Source organism: Trichogramma pretiosum, unplaced genomic scaffold, assembly GCF_000599845.2.
Source record: "Trichogramma pretiosum strain Unisexual culture from Peru unplaced genomic scaffold, Tpre_2.0 scaffold9, whole genome shotgun sequence".
Lineage (NCBI taxonomy): Eukaryota > Metazoa > Arthropoda > Insecta > Hymenoptera > Trichogrammatidae > Trichogramma > Trichogramma pretiosum.
Genome location: NW_019641697.1, coordinates 1,245,990 through 1,271,499, shown reverse-complemented (window position 1 = coordinate 1,271,499; position 25,510 = coordinate 1,245,990). Strand labels below are relative to the sequence as shown.

Sequence of the window (25,510 nt, the reverse complement as noted above, 5' to 3'; positions counted from 1 at the left end):
TCGGGTGCCAAATCCTACACTTTGTTGCGTCGGAAATAATCGAAAATTATCATCGAGGACGCAAAAAGTCGATCGGGTTTATAAATCATACGAAGCCGACGATGACATCGTCGATAACTGAATTTTATATTTTTCTCATTCGACGATCGTGAAATATTGTTCTCGATATAACTGAAATTTACAAAAATCTTGAAATATAAATCCAAAGGGCATAAGTTTAAAATCTCCTGGATATGAGAACAAATAAGCGCACAAGTTTGAATCTGTCATGTACAAACACGATGTATTTTTACAGTGTAAAAAGATGAGCTTGCGCGTGAGACTTGGCTTTCGGATTTTATTTATTTTTTCTCAATATCGAACCATGAAACTTGTTCTTGTCATGGCAAACTCGAAGGTATAAAAAAAAATATCATACGTCTATGCGGTGTACTCATGAGTAGGAGGAAAATTTACGATTTACAGCGATAGCGTACGTAAGAAATTTTCCGGAGTGGCTTTCGATGGTTTTGTTCGTCAATGAAATATGAGTGTATTTATTGGTTCTCGACTCGTGCTGCCAAGGAAGTTTGCTTTTGAAGAAAAATCCAAGTTATAAAAGTGTTGCGTACGTGATTATCGAAGTAATCTTTGGTAACTACTCCAAAGCTCGGATAAGAAGAAAAATGTCGTTAATACGGTTTTAGGAAAAGTATTTTAATTGAGTAAGGCTGCGGATAAGCTGAGGCGATTGCAAAAAAAGTTAAAAAGGCAAAGATTTATCGAGCCCTGAAAAGACGCGAGTTCATTGGAAAGCCAACCGAGCGAGCCATTGCGGCGAATCGACGAGCGTGTACGGTACGGTATGGGTCGTTGTCCAAAGTGACGCTATTCAGAGAGATGGACTTTGGACGGATCGATCGCGAAAATCAAATGCACTCGTTCGAACGAGTCCGGAGAAAATGAAGGGCGAAATCTCGCGAGAGATCCGAAGCCATGCATCTCTCGAGAACGTAGTCGTCGGTCTTGAAAAGAAAGAAGAAATCAAACGGTCGGAGCTGAGAGGACGCGCGGCGGCTCAAGGTCCTCCCCGTACTCTCGCTGTCTCGGAGTCGTCGGAATCTTTTACAGGATTTCGCATCCATAAAATCGGGGGGATCAGCTACACGTAAAGTGAGTTATTTCGCTGGGAGTGCTGAAATCTCGCGCGCATAAAGTCGCGCATGTGTGCACGCGCGTGGCGTAGTGGTAGAGAGCACGGCTACACAAGCCGGATACACTTGATCAATGTTCTCGCGCGGGGTGAGTGCGCGCGCGGGGGGATCAGAGGAAGTAATAATGTCAAGCTGAAAAGCCAGAAATTCCACGCCCGAATAAGCTTTGTTATTAAGAGCGGAAAAGCCGAGGCTCGCCTACCAGTGTGCTAGTAGTTAGTACGCGTCACGAGAGAGAGCCAGAGACATTTGTATTTTCCAGAATAACATACGAGCTGGCGTATTTATGTAATTGCGGACAGGCGCGACGACAAGTGCTGGACAGCTCGATTTAGCATAATTTCAGCCGGCGCAAGTGTTATAATATTCCTGGCCTCGGCGCTATTTTTCTTTGTCGCACGGCTCGTTTCTCCCGATGACTCGGTGGAAAAGCGATTGGCTACTTTTCAACTTCGTCAACGGTTAACGAGTTAATTGTGAGCCTGACTTTTTGCCTCTCGTCCTCGACTTGGAAAGAAAAAAGAAAATGGAGCATTTGTCGAAAGAAACGTGGCACGAGTTCTGCGAGCTATATAACAGCTAGCTGCAGCCCGAATCGAGCTTATACGAGCTTCGACAGCTGCGCGAGGCAGGTATATATCTATATAAAACCGCAGTAAACTAGCCGTGTAGTAAACAAGCTGTGCGCAGCAGACAGCGTGCACACAGTCGCTCGACTCGCTATACGGCCCGTGTACTGCGCTAAGGTCGTCAGTTATATTTTCCGCAGAGTAGCGGTACGATTTCCTCCAGCTCGACTCTACTCTACTACTGCGCGCTACACATATAAACAGGCAAAACTCGTGCTTCAGCGAGAGAGAGAGAGAGAGAGTAATCTGAGCAGCAGTAGCTGGAACTTAATGAAGCGTCGCTCGGGCCGCAGCAGCGATTTATCGCGCGGTTTTCAAGCGAGCCCGAAAATATGGATCGTTTCGTCAGCCGTTTTGATTTTCTAATGAACAATTAATTTTTCTCTTTTGTCTAAAAGCCGCCGCTCGTTACGCAGAGCTGCAAAGTCCGCGGGTCAAGTATTGTGTGCAGCTGCTCGACACAGTACGCGCTGCAAGCTCGAAATTGTTTCTCTCCTGCAGCCTGACCAAGCGAAAACTCGATGCTCCGCGTGTATACGCATAGTAATGGACATAATAATAGAGTCTCAGAAGGACGATGAAGTGCCTTTTGGGCGGCAGCAGCAGCCGCGATTGTTTTCGTCTACATTGCAGCGGCACGAAAACGTAATATACTTACCTCTAATGAGTTTTGGCAAGCGCACATAATAAAATTATTACAACGCCGCCACCGCCGCCGGAGAGATCGTTACCCTATGATACGTAATTATATGCGTACGTGTAGCATATATAAATATATTGGTGAAAATAAGCCATAATTAATCAGTACTTACATGCGTGTGCGTCTATCGGTGTATGCATGATACGTGTGTATCAACCTGTGCGGGGGGAGGGTGACTGCATGGGTGGATACAAAGAGTACGTGAGTGCAACAAATTATAATTTAGCAGCAATGCAGGTATATCTTAAGGACGAGATCGTCGACGGTGATTCTTAATACAAAGTCGCTGTAGCGTCGCTGTATAATGAAAATGTGTAGCGAGGCGAACGTGACTAGGAATAAATATCGTCGTGTACAGCTCGCCTCGGAGCTCTTCCCCCGCTCTCCTTTTTTGTTCGTGTAATTTATTATAAAATCTGCAGAGCCGAGACGACGCAGTGATACATGTAACAAGCGTGCTTGATAATGCACACTCGCGCACACACGTTTAGAGTCGCGCGTTCTTTTATTTTATTTTGCTTATTTTATTTTGCTCTCGTCGATGGTCGTATTTTTTTACGGGCTCGCGCACCCACACGCGCATCGCCAAATACGCTATACATATGCGTGTACATAAGTACATGAAGTACACTCGAGAATTTCAGCCGCGATAAACTGCTTTTACGCTCATGCATACGCACACTTGAGTTTTCGAGTGAGAGCTGCGGGTTATGATGTTGCTTTTGGGCTCGCTATACAGGCGTACCGAGCTGTTTTCTCTCTGTGCGAGCGCATCGTCGCTGCTGTACATGCATGTACAAACGGCATATATGTATATAATATGCACGTCGCGCGCATGAACTTTGGGTCGCGCGTGTATACGTACTCGCGAGCTAGCTCCTGTGTGGCGCGCAGCAGCTCCTTGTATAACAGAGAGAAAAGCCGCCGCCGCCGCCGACGCCGCCCGCTTTGTACGCCAGCGAGCTCGACTCGGATTAGTTTGTCCCGGCGCTTTTCAACATTTACTCGTGCGCGCAAAATTCCCAACTGTTTGCGCTCCCTCGGAACGAAAAGCTTTTAATTATAACATCCATGGGCGCGATTAATCGCGCGATCGAGACTCGCAGCTCTTACTGAATAAGTAATGCACCGCGCGGCCGATCGAAAATCGATTCCTGCATTCTCGCTGTGACCTTTCGCGAAACATCACCTTGTCTTACCTATACAGAGCGCCCCTTTTACGTAGCCACGGTAAAAAGTAATTTTTCTTGCGCGCGACATCTCGTGGAAAAACCTTGATCGTCCTCGGGATTTAAAGTACGCGTACGTGCGTGAGCCAAGTAGAACGCGTAAAACGACACGATCGGGTACTTTTTCCCAGCTCTCGAGGATACAATTTGAACAAAAAATAAAGACCAACAAAAAGCTCGGCTTTTATTTCTTTCTGCTCGAGCGAAGCGCGCGCAATCTGTTTGTCGGATATCGTTTATCCAGGCCTCTATCCTCGCTGTAAGGGATGATCTTTCTTTTCAACGAGACAAGAGCGCAAAAAAGAATTATTTCCGCCCGAACGTTTCAAAGCTCGACAAAAATCAAAGAATCGATTGACGATGCTCGACGCGGCCGCGCCGCAACTTTTCCGACAAATTAATTATACCTTGGAGAATATAAAGTATCATTGGCCGCGCTGCTGCAGATCGCGCACAGCTGAATATCCTTGGGGAATATTACGAGGCCTCGCTCGATCGCCTCGGCCCAGCCCAACTTTTAAAGCGTTCTACGGCACACATAATTTATGAAGCGAATCATATAGGCATTGCTCATAGCGACGCACAATTTCTCCATTAGCAATAATTTTTCTAGTAGCTTGCAGGCTAATTATACGGACAGCTGAACTATGTACTGAGGGATGGGGCATACAGAGAGTGGAAGTGTGACATTCCTATATAATTGTGTGTTATATTGCGTGAGCTATAATTCTATTATGCATACATGTGTAATCAACTCGAATATATATAGAAAAGCTTATATATTATCTGTGGCTGTGATTTAAGTAGCAAAATGATAGGTGTGATTTTTTTGTCGTTGTATACAAGGATTAATAAGATAAAGAAAGAGCATAAATGAATTATTAGTTATGATTTAGTATCCCACCGCTTTGACGTAGTTGACTGTCTCGGCGGTAGCCTCGGTCAATGCGCGACGCAGTCTCGATCTGCGGGCTTGGGCCAGTGTGCGGGGGCAGAGCAGCACCCCTGGGCCACCGCCTTGCGAGGAGGAGCTACCAGCCGCAGCAGCAGCAGCAGCAGCGGCAGCAGTACCAGCAACGGCACCGCCAGCGCCAGCAGTGGAAGCCCCACCGAAACTGCTCGAGGCCGATTGTTGCTGCTGCTGCGCTTGTTGCTGCTGGGACGACGACTGATGCTGAAGACTCGGTGGATCGCGTTCACGCGAAGTCGAGGACGTCGTCGTCGTCGCCGTCGTGAACGATGCTCGGCTCCACCATGGGAACTACTCGTGTCCGTGTCGGATGGATCGATAAAAATTGTTATAATTCAGCTGCTGTTGGAGGGGGACTTGGGTTGTCTTGGGTTATATCTTGGATTTCTCGGGTGTCTTGGGTATATTGGGCACACTATAATTTGCTGCTGTACGCTGGCGTGTGTGCACGCATGTGGTGCGCTACAAACGTGGCTCGTTTAATCACGCAGCTAAATTAGAACAAAACATCGTGTCGACGATAATCTCGAGCGGCCGTCTAACGGACCAACTAACTACAAATTCATGGACCTCGCGTTTTTCCCTTTTTTCCTACGCAATGCGTCAAGAGTGCCTGCTTCAACTACTACTATACAGTTACACACGAGTGTATGAATGTAACGTTGAATGGTACGCTCCAGTTTGTAATAATGAAAATGATTAAAATTTACCATAAAATATCTCGAATAAATTACACCAATACGTATATTAAGGAAAAAATAAAAGATTCTATTAATACAATAGAAAGTTTCACTACTCGATTAAAGGTATAAAATTCATATACTGTAGTGTATATTGTTGCATAAAAATGTGTATAACATTATTAAATTGAAAAACACACAAGTTGCCATGTACATGGATACATTGAAAAATAAGAGACACACATAAAACACTGAAAATTCATATAAGTTAAAATGAAATACGTAGTAAAAAATTCCTAATTATTATTAATTCCAGCCGCTTGTTTCAAAAGATTATGTGAACAAGGAAAAAAGAAAAAATACGAATTATTAACTTGTTTGAGCCCGAGTACCCATTATTTTGTATATTTACAGTCTTGTTCGAAAAGTTTCAACTTTTTATCAATGCCTAAAAAGCTTGATGAGCTTAACGTCGTTCCCGAACTTTTATCAGCGTCCGAGTTTAGAAATCACGAGTAAGGAAAGAAAAAAAAGTGATTAGTCTTGCAAAGTAAATTTTGTAATTCTTAATCGGCTTTCGATGTCTTCGCTTCTGGGAAGGTAAAAAAGATCCTTGTTATCGGATTGCCAATCGAAGATGTCAGCAGGAACAAGCTTAGCGACGCGCGATACGATAGCTCTGTGTTATCACTGTGCAGTATGTACAGTTTAGCGCCAGCGCACACATCAAAATTTGCATCGGTCTCATTGTCGTCCGAATCTCTCGTATAAGATGTTAATTACAATGCAGCGAGGTCAACACGCAGAACAAAAAACGACAAAAGGGAAAAGATTGGAGAAAAAAATTAGTCACATACACGCAAATACACACAGCCGCATACACCCAAAAAATCGAGTCTGTATACGTTAGGAGGGAAGAGTAAAAGTCGAGGGAGCCGAAAGAGAAACCTGTATTACCTGTCGGAACTGCCTGATGCCGCCGTTGATCCTCAGCGAGTCGGCGGCGATACCGGCTATACCGTCGCCGGGTTCGCGCAGCTGCCGCAGCGAGGTGGCGCCCCCGACGCCTGCGCCGCTGTGGTACGAGCCGCCGTGGCCGTGCAGAGAGTAGCCGCCGCAGCACGAGCCGCAGCTCTGGCAGCAGCAGGAGCAGCAGGTCCCGCCGCAGTTGGCCGCGCCGACGGCCGCCGCCTCGGGCTGCGAGCTCTGCCGGATCATGCGGCTCGAGGTGGGCGACGAGGTCACGAGCACCGCCGGGGGCAGGTGGCTGCCCGAGCCGCCGCCGACGTAGTGGGCCCCGATGAGGCCGTGGCCGGAGCCGCCGCCGCCCTGGCACGGGCAGCAGTGGTGCGAGGACGAGGCGCCGCTGCCACCGCCGCCGATGCTGATGCCGCCACCGCCCGAGCGCACCGATTCCCTGCAACACAACAGGCGTAGTCGTGCGCCAGCCAGTCAAACAGACATTGCCAGTGAAACGAGTCAGCGCTCGGTCGGACGACAACCTGCGCGCCTCGATCGTCGCTCTCGTATCCGACGCGCTGCGCCGCGTGAATATAAAAAGAGGAGAGCAAAAAAAAAACTACTGGCTCGGAGGGAAGGGGGTCGACATCGAGCCGGAGATTCAGGTCAAACGTTGATTGAACGCTCGAAGCACAACATGTGCCCAATGCTCCTAGTCGAATTTTATCCCAACGGATAATTCTATATGTACTTAATTGAAATATTTCCAATAGGATAATCCCAAGGAAAAAATCTGTCCGTTGTATTCTTTCTTTTTTTATTCGTCCAATTAATTTGACCGAGGCTATCCCCGGATTCGATGGCGAACATCGCGTACTGTGACTTTGCCTCCGAGCGACTACACGTACGTTTATATATATCCAGCTTGTGTATATACGTGTACATCTCATTTTGTGTTGCAGTGTAATTCTAGTGTCACATCTCGAGTGTATCTCCTTGGCGCGGGGTTCACGACATCTCGCGCGCGAGCGCGCGGGTCAAGCGCTTATATACCCCCGTGTGGGTGGCTGCTCTGACTCGTCGACCCGGTTTTGTTTACGACACACACAAGACGCTTAGAGAGAAAGAGTCACACAAGAGTTAACGCCTGCATATACTCCCGTGGCCGCACACGTTAATTACTCGGGGGCGCGCTGTTACATTTTCGCAAAATATACGAAAAAAATAAACGAACGAATAAACGAATGGATAAATTGCTTTTCGGTCGTGCGCGCGCGCTATAGGAACGATTGATTCGGGGGGGCTCGAGGCTACGGCTATTATAATGAGATCGAAAACGACGCCGAGCCAGTGTGTTCTTGTATCTTGACCCGATTGTGCAAGCGCGACATTTTGTTGGTGGATACATAAATACCCGGTAAGAAAAGGCCGTAGCGAAGCCGAACTCAATAATGTAAGAACAAGATTGCATAGATAAGAAGTTGGTTGGAAGCATAGCGGACGACTCGCAATACTCCTTCATGCAAGTTTAATTAAGCCACTTGATTGCTATATGTGTGTGTCTCGCGGAATACATGGGGGGCTATAGGTCGGTGCAAAGTCAAATAGTTTTCGAGCGTGCAAATACACGTTATACGTACGAAGAGACGTAAATGTTTATGCGCGCGCTTCTTTACACGAGCTGACTATAGCGATCGATTGAATAAAATCTCGGATGCATATTTGCCCGATGGAAACGTACATATAGGCAGCCCCCCGGCTCGGAAAGCGCCGACGAGGACTTTTACTGCTATCAGAGCTACTGACGGGTTTGTCTAAACAAGTCGACGAAACTCTCGTTACAAACAAACAGCGATAAAACAAGCGTATATCCGCACCTTTACGCTCGTTAAACTCGATTGGAGTTTCGTAACGCTCGGATAGTCCATCAACGCGTGAGTCGACTCGTCGCTCGCGATCTGCACATAAAATATCCTAATCTCGTTGTCACGCGCTCGCGGACCCATCGTCGTCAAACCGAAACTCGTACTGTACGTGCATCTACACCACTGCAAAAGGGTACGACGACTGACGTACGGACAAGGAGCCGCGGGCCAATGAACCGCAGGAGCTACTCGAGAAAGAGCGAGACGATTTTATCGGCGCTCGATAATGCTTCACTTTTTGCGTCGTCGCGTTTACTTTGCCTCGCTGGTTAATGGCATGCGGCCCGACGCGAAACTACAAGCCAATTACGAGACACGCTAATCGACCAACACAGGACGACTCGTTCTGGCCGTTCTCTGCATTAATCCCCCCACCAAACGACTCGAGGCGCTTAGTTTCCTTTTACGCGGCGCGATATTTCGAAAAAAAAATTGAGAAAAGAAGCTATGCAGTACATTGGCATTCCAGCGCGAAACAGCCAGCTGTAATGGCACGTACTGCGCGTAGCAACGAATCGATGACGGTGTCGGGAATAAAGGGGAATCGTCGCGTCGGGGGAAATGAGATTGTCTCGCTCTCGGCGAATAGCTCGAGGCCCGATACAATTGGACGTCGCGCGAAATGGCATCGGTATCGCCGCTCTCCGCAAGCTAACGAGTCGCGACAGCATAGATAGAGTAACTCACCTGGATACGCTTCTGGCGAGATGCAGCGCCGAGGAGGGCGCCAGTGAGTCCCTCCGGTCGCACCTACATCTAGGATGAAAATGAGAGTGATGCCTCGATCTGTAATGGCCATGCTGATGATGGCAGAGGTGCGGCAGTGCGTGCTGATGGTGCTGGTGGTGCTGTACGTTGAGCGACGACGACTGGTGCTGCAGCTGGGGCTGCTGCTCGTCCAGCCGGCACTGGAGCTCGATGTCGGGCACGGACCTCGCGGCCGACCCCGCCGTCGTCGGGTCATCGACGCTCGGCTGGCTCTCCTCGGAGCCGCCCAAGCCCGAGACAGAGAGCTGGGGCGAGGCCACCAGGTAGGTGGCTCGGTCCTGTCGCTGCAGCACGGGCTTGTTCTGGCCGGCCAGTCTGCTGCCGGACGGGCCTTGCTGCTGCTGTTGGTGGAACTGCTGCTGCTGCTGGCGCGACGACGAGCCGAGGCTGTTGATGCTGCCGGCGCTCGACGAGTTGGCGCTGCCTATGTGCACGACGACCGTCGAGGCCTGGGGCGGCACGACGACCGGCTGGACCGAGGCCCTGGGGCTCAGCAGCGCCGCCGTCTCCTCGCTGCCGCTGCCGTACTCGCTGCCTGCGCCACATTCTTGGAGATCCGACGACGACTGGCCCTCGCCGCTCATCTCTCGGAGCCCAGGCGGAGGCTCGGACTGCCCTGCGCCGAGCCAATACGACTCTCACACCCGAGCGCTTGCGAGGATCGACGATGTCACATGGCTGCTGGCTCGCCTGGGCCGCTCTCGGCTCTCTCTCTCTCTCTCTCTCGGCGCCCTGTCGACCTCTCTGCAACACACGCAAGCAAATACGCACGATCGTCATGAGTGTGGTCACATGTTAAGCTACGTTCTATATACGTGACAAAAGTGAATAAATTTCCCGGCTCGCGATGCTTTTCCTGTAACAAATTATATCGCGCACTGACACGCTATACAGAAGGACGAGTGCCGCACGCCGACGACGCGTTAATAACACGTACGATACGTTAGGCCGTCGACCCGCGAGCTTCATTTGCCAATTACACCGACGAGCTTAAAGGATAGTGCTTATAGTCGGTACGACACAGAGCACTCTTTCGCGCAGCGGCTCCATGCCAGCGCGCACGAGGGCTATAATTTAAGCTCGTGGATTATTAACAAAGTCTCGCTCTTGCGCAGCAGCATTAGCATTGAAATTTCGGATCAGGGGAAACGAGAAGGTGAAGGGGGGGGGGGTCGATATGTCGACGTAATATCGTTTCAACTGAACCCGCGTATTGACCATCAAATACGAATAATACCTTTCCCGATAGTTAGCACGGGATCGAGCTTGCAAGCTCAAATTACTCCTTCCTCGGGCTCTGTGTGCTGTGCATGTGACGGCTGCACATACACGTGAATGTGTATGTACACGCAAGCTACACGTCTTTGAAGTGAAGCTCGCTTCATAATGGCGTGCACACACACACACGCGGGGTAGTATGAACTGCGATATCCATCCATGTATGGATTTGCAAATGTCGACGTTTGTTTGCTACTGTGTGAGTGCGCCAGTATGTGTTTGTCCGTGACATCTGGCGGCCGTATTGGATATTCAGGTCGTTATATGTATGTATGTATACGCGCATCGTCAGTCACGTATAAGCTCGTTAATATTCAGTGTTTGGCAAAATTTGCATCTTATGCGTGCTTTGCGAGTATATATATACCAGCGATATAAGCGTACGTATTTATTGAATTCACTTTCACGCCCGGCAGCCTCCGGCCTAAGATAATACCTCGATTGATTGCAACTACCAGTCGCTAAGATAGCATTATATCCCTCGACAGGAATACGTTTCCGATACTTGTTCGGTTTAATGATCGCAAAAATGCATCGACGAGTATGCGACAAGTTAAATACAACTCGTTTACCAACCTTCCCTTTCCTTTGCTTCGATTGCCCAAACACCGGATGATATCTCTATTGCTTCCTTTTTTTTTAACACGGACAAATTTCGACGCGTTTGATCTACGGAAAAAGGGAGATAAATAGTGACTTTTTTTCTATGCACCGGTCCATTGAAAAATATCAACCCTCCGAGCCAATTCAAACACACAACAACCAAGTTTCACTGGGAATTGAAACGCAACGTGTGTCAATGGCAAGATCGATCTTCCTTGTTATCTGCAAAAAGCCGTGAGCGGCAACACACAATTGTTTCGAAGAGAGAGAGAGAGAGAGAGAAAACTATCAAGGCAAACTTCGGATTCATATCTATTCGATGTACGGCATTATTGAGCGAAAACACGTATAATCGTTGCAAATTGGCAAATTGCACGAATTTACTGTGTAACTATTGCTACAACTTACTGGCAAGAAATCGAGATTCTAATGTGTCGAGGATCAAACAATTTACCTGAAGTAGCACTAAATTATAACCAAATTACACTGTGAACGACCAAATGGCGGTTAGCGAAAACATACCTGCCTAATAGCCAAGCCGCAATTACAATGTTTAGCATACCCTTGCATTCTTTAATGTACTTTTAATTAAATCAGAAAACGAGCTGCTATATTTTCCCCGCAATACAATGTAATAATTGAGTTCATTACGTTATTTAATTGATTGATTGAGTGACCTACTTATGATCTCTGTGAATGGAATTGAAAAATACTGCCCCACTTAATCGCCTTAATTGTTGCTCGCAGTGTTAATTGCTGTTCTTTGTGTGTTCTGCTTGATGTATCAATTCAATTCAACTTCCGTTTGAAGTTTCACGTAATCTGGTTAGCTACGATAGTTGTATATCAGAATTTAAAATTCGAGAACTTCGCGAGCCTTTTCTGAAAGAAATGGTGAAGTGATACATGAAGCTGAAAGTAAATGTAAATTAAATGCAAAAATTAAGAAAAGAGCGTGGAAGCACGCAGCGCAGTACTTACAGTTGAATAACAAAGTTCAAAATACTAAGTTTTGATGTTATAGAACGAAACTTTGGCTCGCGAGTAAGAGCGGAAAAGATGGAAGTATGCATAATAGATTGTATACGTATGCAGGCTTCGAGAAAATAAGAATACGTACGCATTGCTGAGATTTGCGTGTGTGAGGGTTTAATTTCACTCAAAATAGAGCCTGCAACTCGTGTGTGAAAAGGAACAAATTCCCGTGAAGTATTTGGATACACGAGAGTCTAATAGATATTTGAGCATGAGCGCGTAGCACCAGTCAACCTGTGCTGCCTGAATAATTTAATGTATGTACTTTCCGTTGTGAAGCTTAATCGCTACTTCCTCCACGTGTGCATGATATATACATAGGAGAAGGACGATGAGCTTTTCAGAAAGAGCTTTGCGATTCGCTTTTTTCCAAAAACTACGCCTGGCGCTCGCACGAGAGATCGAATTGTAGAATTATTTTTTAATTTGCCAATCGTTGAGTCGCACTAGAGTAATAAAAAATAAATACTATCGCTCAAAAAAATTAAAATATATTTTTAAGAAACAAAGTCAGCCAATTTTATGATTAGTTTAAACTAATTTTACCTAAAAGGACAGAAATTAGGTCATTTATTGAATTAATTGATTAAATTATTATTTTATTCATTGATAAATATACCAAAATAAAAATAAAAAACTGTTTTGCAGTAATTGGATACCAATTCGTCGTAAATAGATCAGGAGTCAGGTGTTGTCAATTTTTTAGGAAAGGAGACTAAAAGCCAGAAAAATTCCATGTGAAAGTCTCAGTCTCGTTTCAGGGTTGCAAATACCCAAACACAGTATATTTTCTGTACGTATAGAGAACATTTTTTCGATTCCATTTTCTGCTAGCGTGCAATTTTATACCTTGGAGAATTCTTAAATTTTCTCGAAGCTTTTGTTTATTTATTTAATGCTCATGAAAGTGAATTACTCACACTGAATTCACGTTGGATAGCAAATTTTATGCTTTTGTTGCAGAGGGGCTCAATTTACGTTTCACGTACTTTTATGATTAAATATTGAAAGTATTGAATTTTGTCAAATGAGTGCAGTTCCATAGCCTTTTATCATTAAAAAAGAAGCTTTAAAATTTCTCACTAAGCGCATTTGATGCTGCTAATGATAATCATATTTTATTAATTTTTTAATTAGAGAATTCATATAGATTTTAAATAAAAGTAAATTGAAGTGCATCGTAAGCTCAACAGTCCATTGCATTATTTTAGAAAATTCCCTGACAGAGTAAGATGGCACATCAGAGTATATATATGAAACTTGAATAATATTTATGATCAAGCCATATGTCACTCGATCCTCTTGACTACAGTAGGGTCTACGTAATGTTCATAAATTAATTTATTACCATATATAGCCGAGGGAACGACGATGCACATCGGCTTTCGACGCTTCATCTACTTTCCCAGCTCTTTTCCAGTACGTTTTGTACTTACTAAGGCCTTTTTTCGCTTGATTATACGGGGTGCCTTTTTCGTGTGTTTTTATTTTGGCTAGAGTAAAATCCTGGATATTATTCAGCATTAATCAGGTTTGACTATCAACTATAAGTATAATACTATATACAATTCTTACAAATTTTTGACTTTGGAGAAACATTGAAAGTTTATCTTATTTAGCGTAGATTGTTAAAACGATCGTAGTTTGAAAATATCGGCTGAAAAAATTTATATATTGTTCAAAACCAAAAGATCACTGAAAAATCGCATTATGCTCAAGATACCAAAGAAACTATACGCACGCACGAGTGATCAGAAAACAACGTGAAAAACGATATCTCACTCTTACTCTCTTCACGTGTCATCTCGTATAGTACAATAAAAAAAGGAAAAGAAAAAGGGGAAATAAAGCTGAAAAAGGAAAAAATCGCCACGTGTCGAGTTGCATTCTTATCTACACGAGAAAAGGGCAAAAATACGGAAGCGAGACAAACATCTCGCGGGAAATTCCAGTTTCGTACGTGCTTGAGGCGCGAACGAGTTACAATTTCCAGCTTCTCTTAAAAAAAGAGGAGGAATATATGCAAGCAGCTCTGGCATTTCGTGCATAAGGTCGATTACTCGCTGGCATGCTCGTTAGTATGTATTTTTAATTGTAGAATGGCGATAACGGCTTGGTTAATTCGTCACGTAAAAAGTTATTAGCCCCCGCGGCGTGAATCGATTTGCATTCATACAAAACATGGCTCGGACTCGCGCGAGGAAAATGTGTTTCTTCCGATTGGCGTACTCTCGCGTGGGGTCTGAATTAATTGTAAAACTTTTTCACTTTCGCCATATATATATATTTACGCGGGGGCTCGGTGAAACTCAAACTTCAAGTTCGCCCAGCGCGATAAAGAGTTCTTTTTCTTTGGATTCTCGTTGGCGAGAGACGTTTGGCCTACGTTTTAATTAAAACTAGTAGAGAGTGAAAATGAAGATGGAAAAATGTGCTTCGCACGAGTCCTATATAGTCCTTGCTATATATCGGGAGCCTGATAGGCCGGGAATATTCGATAGGTTTTTTCCGCACTTGTCAAACAGCGGTGACATGGAAATGAAGGTGTAGCGCCGCGCACGCCTGCGAGCGCGATCCTTTGTGTCACTTAATTATTCGTGCCTATTTTCGGCTCAAAGTAGGCCAGTGGCTTTAGAGTAGCGCGCGCCGCTGCTCTCTGCAGCATGGCTGATTTTCATGAATATATACGTGTTATAATCAAGTTGTCATATCGCACTCGCGAGCAGATGCGGGCTTAACCCGATTTTTGCCCTCGGCGCGTTATTTTTCATTTTCGTCGCGCGCGGATAAGGATGTTCGCGCGGACGAATGCGATAACAATGGCCTTTTTTGTTGACGGATCGCGCGACAAGAGCACAGCCCATCGGGCTCCAGCTGGGGACGACGATGTCTCATCGCGTCTGTACGGAGCCAATCGAGGATAAGAGACAGCATCGACCGAGCGCCGCTGACGCTTCCCAATAAAAAGAAAGAGATTCGATCGATCACAGGGAAATTGATACTGCTCAAGGCTAAGAGCAAGTGTGTAATTGCGCGGATGTAACGCGATAATGTAACGTTCGAGTGTCTCTTTCGGATAAGAAATGCAAGACATCCGTTAAAAAAAGAACATCGTCGTGGATTGCCAAGGTTCTTATTTCGATATTTCTCTTTTTCTGCGAAGGTACAAAGAAGTAGCCTACATTCGCGAGCATAAATGCACGGCTTTAAGAAAGTTTCGCCGAGTGTACTCAAATTATCTAAAGTTTCTATGTACGAGGACGTGTGTGTTGGTATACAAATATATTTTCATATATATAATATACACAAAAGTAAGAAGAAGAAGATGCGGAAGAAGAAGTAAAAGAAGGAGTAAGTTTCTATTTTAAGATAGCATGCTCCGGCGAGCTTCTTCTTCTGCTTCTTCCGCGAGTTGCGTCTTTCCATCGATTTCTTCCTTCTTTTTATCATTGAACCGTCCTGCATATATCTATACCCGACGGTTTTTTTCCCTCTTTTCAGTCTGGCTTGGTGAAGCAAAGATTTCTCAACAAGTTGTCGTATGCCTCGAAAAAGCCCGAGTTTCAATAAAAGCAGTAGGGCGATGGATGACCTACATGAAATTGGTCATTTTATACATACATTCCTTTTTGTTATTAAAAAATCTTCAAACGCGTAATATTTACAACCAGCTTGGGTTTTTTTTTCTACTATTCGTGTTTCAAGTATATCAGGTAAATCGAAGTAAATACATTCGAGATTTTAGCTCTGACACTTCTATCACTTCTTATTTTCTTTGGTAAGGGAAAAAATTGTGTAAATCTCTCCTGACTCCGAGGCACTTTGCCGCACGATGGGAAAACGTCTCTTATATCTCTCTATGCATCTAGCACATCTTAATAGCAAAATATTTGATTTAGATAAATTGTCGGTTTGGTTTTGAGATTAAATTCATTTCATTGTTTTACCTCAATACAGATGGCGTGCATTATCAAAATATTTTCCAGATGTGCGACTGTATCGGCATACCTTTATAAATTTAGAAATTCGTTTCAAACGAACTATAATAAAACAGTTAATTTATTAGTCAACAAAATAGCTCATTAAAAAATACTTTATTTTAAAAGTATAAACTATTTGCTAAAGTATTGTTCAAGTATACTTCTACGTAATGAATACATAGATTTCCATCAAAAGCAAGAGAAACATTTTTTTAGGGCCAACTTCTCGTGTGTATATACAAATGAGCATGCAAAAGTGCTTGATTGTTGCACATAATAATTCAAAAACTTGCAGGTTGAGTTTGAATTTAACGACTAGGTAACAAAAGAACTTGAATGAAAAGTTAGAAAAATAATTTTTACAGGGAGAACGAGTATTAGATGGAAAAGTTTGGTAAACCTGAATCACTGCCAAGTCCACCTACTACATGTGGCGTATACTAGTACTCAAGTGTATCTTGTAATAACTGGCCGTTTCGCTGGACAAGGAAAAAAAGTTTTTCTCTTCATAGAACACAAACAGATATGTGTGCGTGATGCTGTTATAACAGATTATTCTCTAAGACGTGATACACGAGAATGTACAATACGTTCACGAACGGGAGAAAAAGTATACGATGTTTTCATGGATCATTACTTTAGAAAAATTACGGTATATTTTTAATGTTTTCCAGTAGGTCACAGAGAAATAATCGTGTACGTTTTTGCTTTAGCAAACAAAATCTTGACTAAAAATTTGATTAGTTGACAATGAAGCATATTCTGGAATTGACAAAAGCAGAAAAAAAGCAGGCGGTATGCAATTTTGTTATTCGCAAAAAATCCGATACTGGCTTGCACGTGATTACGAAATTGAGAATAAAAACGTTGAAGAGGATCATCGATGCGCGTGAATTTTAATGAGAATTCGCTTGAAAAATCAAGCTCATGGAACGCGCATGAATATTCGAGTGCGATTACACGCACATTTTTTAATGAAAAAATTTTCTGCGCTTATAATCGTATGTGCGCTTCATTAATGGATTTATAAACGCGAGAAAGCGAGATAAAATACACAACCACGGAAAAACAGATAAATTCATTGGACGATAAACTTGACTAAGGAAGTATATCTATATATGCTCATATATGACGATTCTCTCGGTATATTATGTACTCTCTCGATCCTTATTATACTTCGCAGTCACGAACGGACTTTGTCTAGTACGTGCTGCACTTGAATTTATTTTTCCAACGGAGATTTTATCTGTTTTCATTGGCCGTATCAGGGATCGTCGATCTAAGCACGCGTGAGGGAAAATGGAATATGTACGCATTCATATGCTTATACAAAGATAGTTCTTTTGGTTTTTCGGCCTAAATCGATGATATACATCTGTTCGATGAATAAAAACTCACCCGACAGTTTCTTATGAAAGAAAATATTTCACTAAACATACATTGTCTGTATCTAATCTAGTGAAAATGTTCGATGTTTTGTCTGACTTATATTATACTACCTCTTTACACCATGTGTCAGATATAAAAAAAAAATGGTCCAAGCATTTTCTTCTGTTTTTTTAAATTATTACATGGGTTAGTAAGTAACAAGTAAATTTTTCTCTCACCGAGTCAGATACCTATCAGAATAATTAAAATATTTACAGTAAGAAAAGATTTTAGATTTAAAATTGTGGCCAAAAATTGTAAGCAGTCATACATATGTGCACTGTCATCATTTAACAGTGGTAATAAAAATAGCAAATTTTGTAAATCTTAAATTAATTTTTTTTGCATTCTTATAAAAATAATATTTAATTCAATTACAATAACCGTAGAGTTGTTGTTTATACATGTAACATGAAAAATAATCAAGTTGAAAATTTTACTTCCTTCTCATCTCTAGAGACTTTGCGTTAAGTTGGTGTATGTGTGTGTGCATGTGAACATGCCAATGTAGTATCACTGACAATGTATATATTCATTAAAAGGGAGTGTGATGCTATATTCCGTATCTTTTTAATTGGATCGTAGCTTTCTGAACTAACACACGAGTGTTATACGAATGCCATTCGTTCTAAATAACACCCCTGCATGATTTTCCTTTTAAAACTTGGGTAACGCTTACACGTGCTGCAATGACATTTATCTTGCTTTTCGAAAGCGTCAAATCATCTATAATGTGATTTTGACAATCTTTGACACCTCAGATTTGGAGCTTGTAACAGAATTAATGTGACAGTTGAGTGGGATGGCGATAAAAAGAAAGCTATACAATATGTCGGATGCCCGTGTGCAAGGCTTAATATCATCGTATTAGTGCTATTATCAAGGGAAATTAACCGACTTATGCCGTATACTCGTTGATGACACGAGCGTAATGTACCTCTGCGGGTCTGCAAGAGTGTATATCATACATTAAGCTATTGTTTAAGAGATCACAATGCTTGGATCCAATTGACTTGGTGCATTATTATAAATGTGTGAGCGAATGGTGTAAAAAGAGACTGTATAAATGCATAATTCAGAGCCTTTTAGTTGAGCGTCATACGAAGAAAATTTTAATACCCTCAAGGACCAAAGAATTGGACGAGCCAAAATTTTACAGGTAAAAAATGAGTTAATATTAAATTACTGCAAAAAATTTTCTGGTCTAGCAATAAAGATTAAAGTAATTTTTTACTTATCCAGATTGCTCGCGAGGGAAGAGACTTCTTTCTTATGGAACATGCCAAGACAGATGCTCATGCGCAATAATGTGCAAAGTTTACGCTTGAGTTTGATGAATGCCAACACGCGTAAGTATGAGCCTTAGTAGTTTAAAAAAATAAGTTTAACAGCAGAGATGCGTGATAATCTAATATTTCAACTTTATTATAGTTCAAGACGGGTCAAAGTGTGGAATGGGCCTGAGAAATCTGAATTATAATTTGTCGTAGACTGTAGAAAAATGTATAAAATATTTTAAAATTGATTCTACATGAAGAAAAAAATTTCTCATTCATTTTATAAGCATGTAACTGAATATACTTATACTTTGCCTTGTGTAATATAAATTGTATATAATATACGTACAAACTTTTACATACATGCGCCTTTAGCATAGGCAAGCGATATAAGGGCTCAAGTTATACGCTGCTGGCTTGAGTTTTCAGAATAGCGTATATGATAATATTGCATCGTCATCTTATTCGCCTGAGCGCAACAACACGTATCGCTCAGTGCTCGTTCAGCCGTAGAACAGAAAATTGAATGAGATGTATTCGCAACTCAGCGAGATCATTCGAAATATTTAGAAGAATTAATTTGTAGACGATTAAGCTAAATAAAGATGCTTAATGTTGAAAGCAACAACGAAAAAAAAACTAGAAGCGTTTAATAAAACAAAAAACTACTCCCTCTGGTTTCTAGAACCAATTAAAAACTACCCACGAATAAAGATCTTCTCTGGCCAAGTACTGCAAGTGTCTAAAGTGCTTTTTTATGAGCATAGTTATTTTTTTAGCTATGGTCCAACTGCAGTCTGTTGCAGTTGGCTGGGGTTGTGTATATATACATTTTTCTTTTTTCTTTTTCTCAGTAGCCTACTGCTCTCTGCAGATTATATATTATATAAACAGAAAAGACAACTTTTTAGGTTGAGCCGAGCTACGAGTGAGAGAAGTTGCTTATATACTTTTAATATGGAATTTCTGCAAAAGAAGCTGGGCGCTGTGAGATACGAGTTTCGTGAGCAACTTTTCTTCCTCGAAGCTTATATTTATACGATTGATCCGCACTCCTTAATAAACTGGCATATATATGGTGATTATTCAAATGCGAAAAAATTGCCACGAGAAACATCGTTAAAAACTTTAGTCATTTTCCTATCGTAATTTCTCAGAACTCCGGGGCGCGCATTATTAGCTTCTAAAGAAAACATACCAAATGATGATTGACGTAAGTCGGGTAAATTAAAATTTCGCTGCACGTGCCGTTTTTTGTAAAAACATGCAATTAACAGTGTCAAGCCAAGTTAAATGGTAATTGAAATGTAATAAAACAGCTGGTTTTACATTTCAACATAATATTTAATGTTTCTCTTAATCGCGTACTGCCAAAACACTCCAGAGCTCGGAATTCGATGAGAAGCTTGGCAAACTTCCCACTCGGTACTTTTGTTAGGGAGAACTATTTTGGGTAAAAGTGTAAGTTTCACTTGGAAATTTTATCGGTGTTCGATGCCTAAGAAAATAGAAGTAATTGACTCTAAACATCATTATAATATTAAAAAATAGGCATCATTTCTAAACTAACAACTGCTTTTATTAATTTAACCAAGATCACATCCGACAAATAGACGTGAAAGGTTAATCTAGCTGTGAAAGGAATTTTCCTTGAATTATTCACCATCCAAGTTCACTCTGTAAATCAAGCCTCAATCATAATTATCTGCAAATGCATGCATGCCAGTTTAAGTCGATATGCTAGTTCACGCATTGGCCCTATGAGTTGTCAGCCATAGTTTATTTTCAGAGAGTACCCGAAGTTACGTTCATTTTGCAAGTTTGTGGCACAGTCTAACATTGCTTATTTTTAGAAATCACACAGGTTTCCATTTTACATAAATGTGTAGGTACATCTATAGTATTTGCATATTTCTATATTTAAACTTGAACTTTCAGCTGTTCAGAACGACGTGTATATAGCACCCATTGATATGCATATTCAGTAAGTCGATCCAAGTCTCAATATCTTATTCTTTACAAAAATATGCTCGTTTTTTTATTGAAAATATTTGAATGAAATGCGTCGCTGCACATGAAGTAATTAAGTGCTCCCTTTTTGAAGTATAATAATAGTACATATAACATTTTTACGTGAATTTTATCGTGTTTGCACTGAAATTTCGAACCACTAGCATCGTGAATTCTTCCAAGAATGTATGAAACTGTCAAACTACCCTTCTTTGGGTAAAGTATGAAAATTCAATAAGCCATGTCAATATACAAACTAAAAGGGCAAAAGCTGAGCAAGAAAGTTAACATTTTCAGGCAAACCGAGCTTTACATTGCGCAGGGAATGAAAGGGAGTAAAAAAAAAGAAGAAAAAAAAAAAAAGAAACGCCAAGGCGCATCTGCTTCTTCATCTTTTCTCGCGACTTGCTCTCTTTTTTTTTCTTCTTTTATCTTTGGTCGCTGCCACTGCCGAGCTTCCGCTTAATTTTCCCGAGAGTCACGCGTCGCGCATGACGAGATAGTCCCTCCCTCACCTCGTTGTCGGTTGGCGTTCGTGTGTTTTCAAAAGCGCCAAGGGCCTGTTTTGTGTTGCGTTGGTTTTTTTCCATGTTTGCCTTTGTGTTATATGACGCTTCCGAATACATCATTGGATAGTGTCAACAGACGTTTCTTTATTCAATTTAAATGTCTGGCAAAAATTGACTTGGTCAAATTACAAATTTATTTCCCTCGTAAGTTTGTTTTATCTGCGTATTAATAGGTAATGCAAATGTTTGTAGAGAGCGATCTGACTTATTCAGATATTTTGTTGCACGTTAAATTGCATAATGTTGGTCGTTGGGATATTTTTCAAACTCACTTATGGTTGGCTGTTTCAGAAAACTGTCGGGATAATCCTAGATACAAGGCACGCACGCAAGAGCTTTGTTGTAATTTAATGACTTTTTTTTCTTAATGGCTCATGCAGCTCGCAATAAACATAAATTCAAAACCATAGGTGCACTTATCTTGTTACCGCTAATGTTTTTGTTTTACGACATCCTAAAACAAAGAGACGACAAATAACAACTGCTTATACATCGGTTGCGCATTCCTGATGGAGCAATTTTGCTCTCAGTCGCTCTCGAGCTCCTTTTTAATGGCAATTGGATCGTACGCAATCCTATAGCGCCCACGTACTTGAGGCACGGTATAGCGACTATGCCATCCTTCCTTACGGAAAGAAAGTTTAAACTTTTTCTTCTTTTTAGTTCGTTGAACAAGTTTAAAGAGTAGTTTTAGATATTTATAACAATTGCTTTGGACTTCTCAAGCTAGTTACTCGCATTAAAGGCTTCCATCCGCAGTCCTCTCAAAACGAACTCGCGCACGGCTATAAGTATGAATTCATACTCTTGGGCGATGAATTGCCAGCGCAAGTTTTTGCACTCGAGTGTAACAGCTTGCTGTCGTTGATAATCATAAGGTCGTTTAGAAGCATACGATAAGCTTGCGAAGCAAAGCTACTATCGAATATTTAGCTTCTCCTTCATTATCATTTGATACATTCGATGTTTTGCGGATTAAATGTGCACGCATACGACTGGATAATCAGCTTTGGCTAATTAGCAGATGATAATTGCTTGTGTGTGCCTGTACCTCAGTATTGATACATCCTATGAAAACTTGCAAGGCAATTAATTATTGCTTTTATTAGTTACTGATTTTCCCCTAATATTTGAAGTTAAATAAAAAAATTTTTATTTTATTAATGCTACAATTTTATACGAAAATTCAGGTCTGCAGCAATTTTTATTAATTTTTTTTAATAAGTATCATAATAATTTGTTAATGTGTATTTTTCCATGAATAAGTCAAGTGAAAACTCATCGGGGTAGTAAACTTCCGAAACAATGAATGTGCGAGCCGGGGCGCTATTGGCTCTAAAGTACAATCATTCAAGGAAAGCTCGCGCGCTTCTCCCATCGCGCGCATCAGTCTATGGAACAATGAACTTGTGCTTTAGAAGGAGTATATTATACACTATAATAAGGATGAAACAAAAAGCACAACCCTGACATTTCCTCTCTAGCGCTTAGCAGATGCAACATCAAGCACGATTCCGTTATATAGGCACGAGACTACTTTTTTTATCATCATTTTTAAAAAAAAGAGCCGTATAAAAGACGAGAATTTCTTTCCTCTTCATTAGCATTTGAAAGAGAATACATCACTCTAACATTTGATTTTTCCAAGCTCGTCCATGACTTTTAATCAAAACAATCCCGTCGTTCGTTTGATAGATCGTTGACTTTTTACCTCTATTTTTTTACAGTTGATCATGAAGCGATGCGCAATGTTAAGACACTGCTGGCGCAGTAGATTATGACTCACGCCAAGCTGTCTACCTATGCGTTTATTCAGCTGGCTGAATACTAGGTTCATTAGCGATATATGTGAGCGAGTATATGTACTTAGCCCGAGTACCGTCGGAGATTGACTACGGCTCTAAAGCTGGGATAGGCGTGTGATTTTCATCGGAAAGCTTATTTTATCTCGCAATAAAACTGCGAGGTGTAGGAATCACTTTCCAAGTTTTATATATGATGGTGTTTCCAACAACTTGCGTTATCATATCAAATACATGTATTTTACATAATAATCATTTCAATGGGTTTCAGCTTTATTTGTTTGTATATAACAACTCTTTTTACGTAAAAAGTTTTGGGCTTGTAATCTCCTCAACATTTGGAATTCATACCAACCTTTATTATCACGCATGAAATGAGGGATTGACCTACTGACGAAAGTCGACGTTGACACTTTAAAAAGAAGCGTATTTCATGGTAAAAATCGTTACTCTCTATATGTCACTATTGTTGAAAATAATATTGAAAAAGTCAAAAAAGGTTTGACACAAAATTCAGGTATTTTTGGAAAGCTCTCTATTCACAAAAATGTCTGTTCGCGGAATTGAACAATTAAATTGTTATTAAGGATGAAATATTCAACAATAATTTACATCAATTCTTTGACGATAACGTTGGAATTTTTCTAATCAAATTAAATTTTAGAAAATCGGATAATATTAAGGTGAACGGTCCAGTGGTGGATTGGTAATGAAATGTTCTTTATGCAAAGCATTTTTAATGAAGTTTTCATTAAAATTGTTTACTTGTAGTGTATAGTTTAATCAATAAAAATACTGTTCCGCAATCAATTGAGTAACAATAATCTTATTATGGAACTATCTTATATGGAAAAACGAGCTCCACAACTTGAAAACTCAAAAAATTAGTTAAGATCGACATTTCATTTGTTGTTTCCATTGCTGGGGCGATTGTCGATTTTTTTTCCCTTAAATAGGTTACTTTTGGAACAACTTAATTCGAAGGGATTTTGTTATTATTGTTCATATAAATAAAAATAAACATTCAATTTATATTTGAAAGCGTAGATTTTGTTATTGAAGATATGGCTGAGCTAGTAATAACTTTACTTTAAAGTTTTATAAGTTTTTCAAATAGATATACTTGAATTTAAAAAATCATGCCTTGAACGTTTCACTGCTAGGCCATTTACTATACCATTGATTAGATTGAAAAACGAACACTTTTCAAATTTCCTATCGTATTATAATGTTTTTTCGTGTATATTTATATTTTTTATTCAATTTGATTAATTTAATGGTCCTCGACAAGAAATTGGATAAAGTTAGCTCGAAAAAGCTATTCAATTTTTTGCTCACCAAATCGTTTGAATTATCTAGTATAGTAGAAAAAACCATGAGTAGAAAGGCATTGTGAATCCAAGCAAATGCTCGAACAAATGATGGGTCATTATTTCGTGAAGCGGTAAAAAACACCATGCTGTTTTTATACTTGTTACATTGAACGTGGATGGACTGTACGCGTAAACCCGTACACAGCTTACATGCAGCGGCGCATTCAATGAAACAAAACAAATCAGATTTGCGCATGTAAGACTCGCCTTGACTCACTGGTCCACATAAAGCGTTTATTAAAGCACATACTCACGCTCGAGCTGCGCACTCGTGGTGTTTTGAATAAATGATGGGCTTGCGCTGCGCGACTGCGATAATACAAGAGCGGATCTTTTCTATACATTCGCTTATGGAAATGTTGTAAATTGGGCAGCGACGTTCGATAAACAAAATGCATAGAAAAGTCCATATACGACTGGATCATTAATATTAATGCAAATAAACACGTAGAGCCGTATGGACAATGGATTATTGTGGATATTTTTATTGTGCAGCACAACATTTGCTTTTGTGTCGCTCGTGGGTGTGCGCATGTATGCGCCCAAGCGACTTTTATCGATCAGACGTTGCAGGCAGGTGAACTTGCTTGCCTATCCCCATCAACTATTCATCCGCCGTACTACTGGTATACATTTCTTTCTCGCTCTTGCACGCGCTCTTTGGGTCTATGTGTTACGTATGACTTTGCTTTTTTGCTCGCGGGGGCGCGCGTATGCGTGCGTTAACCGATCATCGACGTGCACCGTTGCTTTGTACACACGAGCTCGCCCCGGCGCAGCAACTCTTTCTCGGCCGTAAAAGCGGCCCCCGAGCTTCAATATCCATATCTTCGAGAAAGTCAATAAGATAGGCAGAAATATAACACATTGCGATTCGATAATACGGACGTGCACCGCGCATAGTTTTATGAGCACGATACGATGCATTATACAGTCGTTAAGCATATACTTCTGGTTCGTATTCGATAATACAGAGAAATAAGAAGACGAAGCGCGACGATGTGTATCATCCTGTGACCTCGTAACGCGTCTTTGTAATATATGCCAAATTCTTTGCAAAATTTGTTAGCAAAAAAATTGTTTTTCAGCAGTTTTGTTGTT

At 41.5% G+C, this 25,510-nt stretch overlaps 1 protein-coding gene across 1 annotated transcript in view; it reads right to left on the bottom strand.

Moving 5' to 3' along the window:
• LOC106651318 (small conductance calcium-activated potassium channel protein) overlaps positions 1 to 25,510 on the bottom strand; it is a 76,690-nt gene that overhangs the window by 44,763 nt on the left and 6,417 nt on the right. Inside the window, exons 2-4 of the mRNA XM_023462277.1 lie at positions 8,974 to 9,798; positions 6,360 to 6,818; positions 4,656 to 4,758 (exon numbers count right to left, since the gene is read on the bottom strand). Coding sequence (XP_023318045.1) covers positions 4,656 to 4,758; positions 6,360 to 6,818; positions 8,974 to 9,638 — 1,227 coding nt within the window. The 5' untranslated portion in view covers positions 9,639 to 9,798. The remainder of the gene's footprint in view (positions 1 to 4,655; positions 4,759 to 6,359; positions 6,819 to 8,973; positions 9,799 to 25,510) is intronic.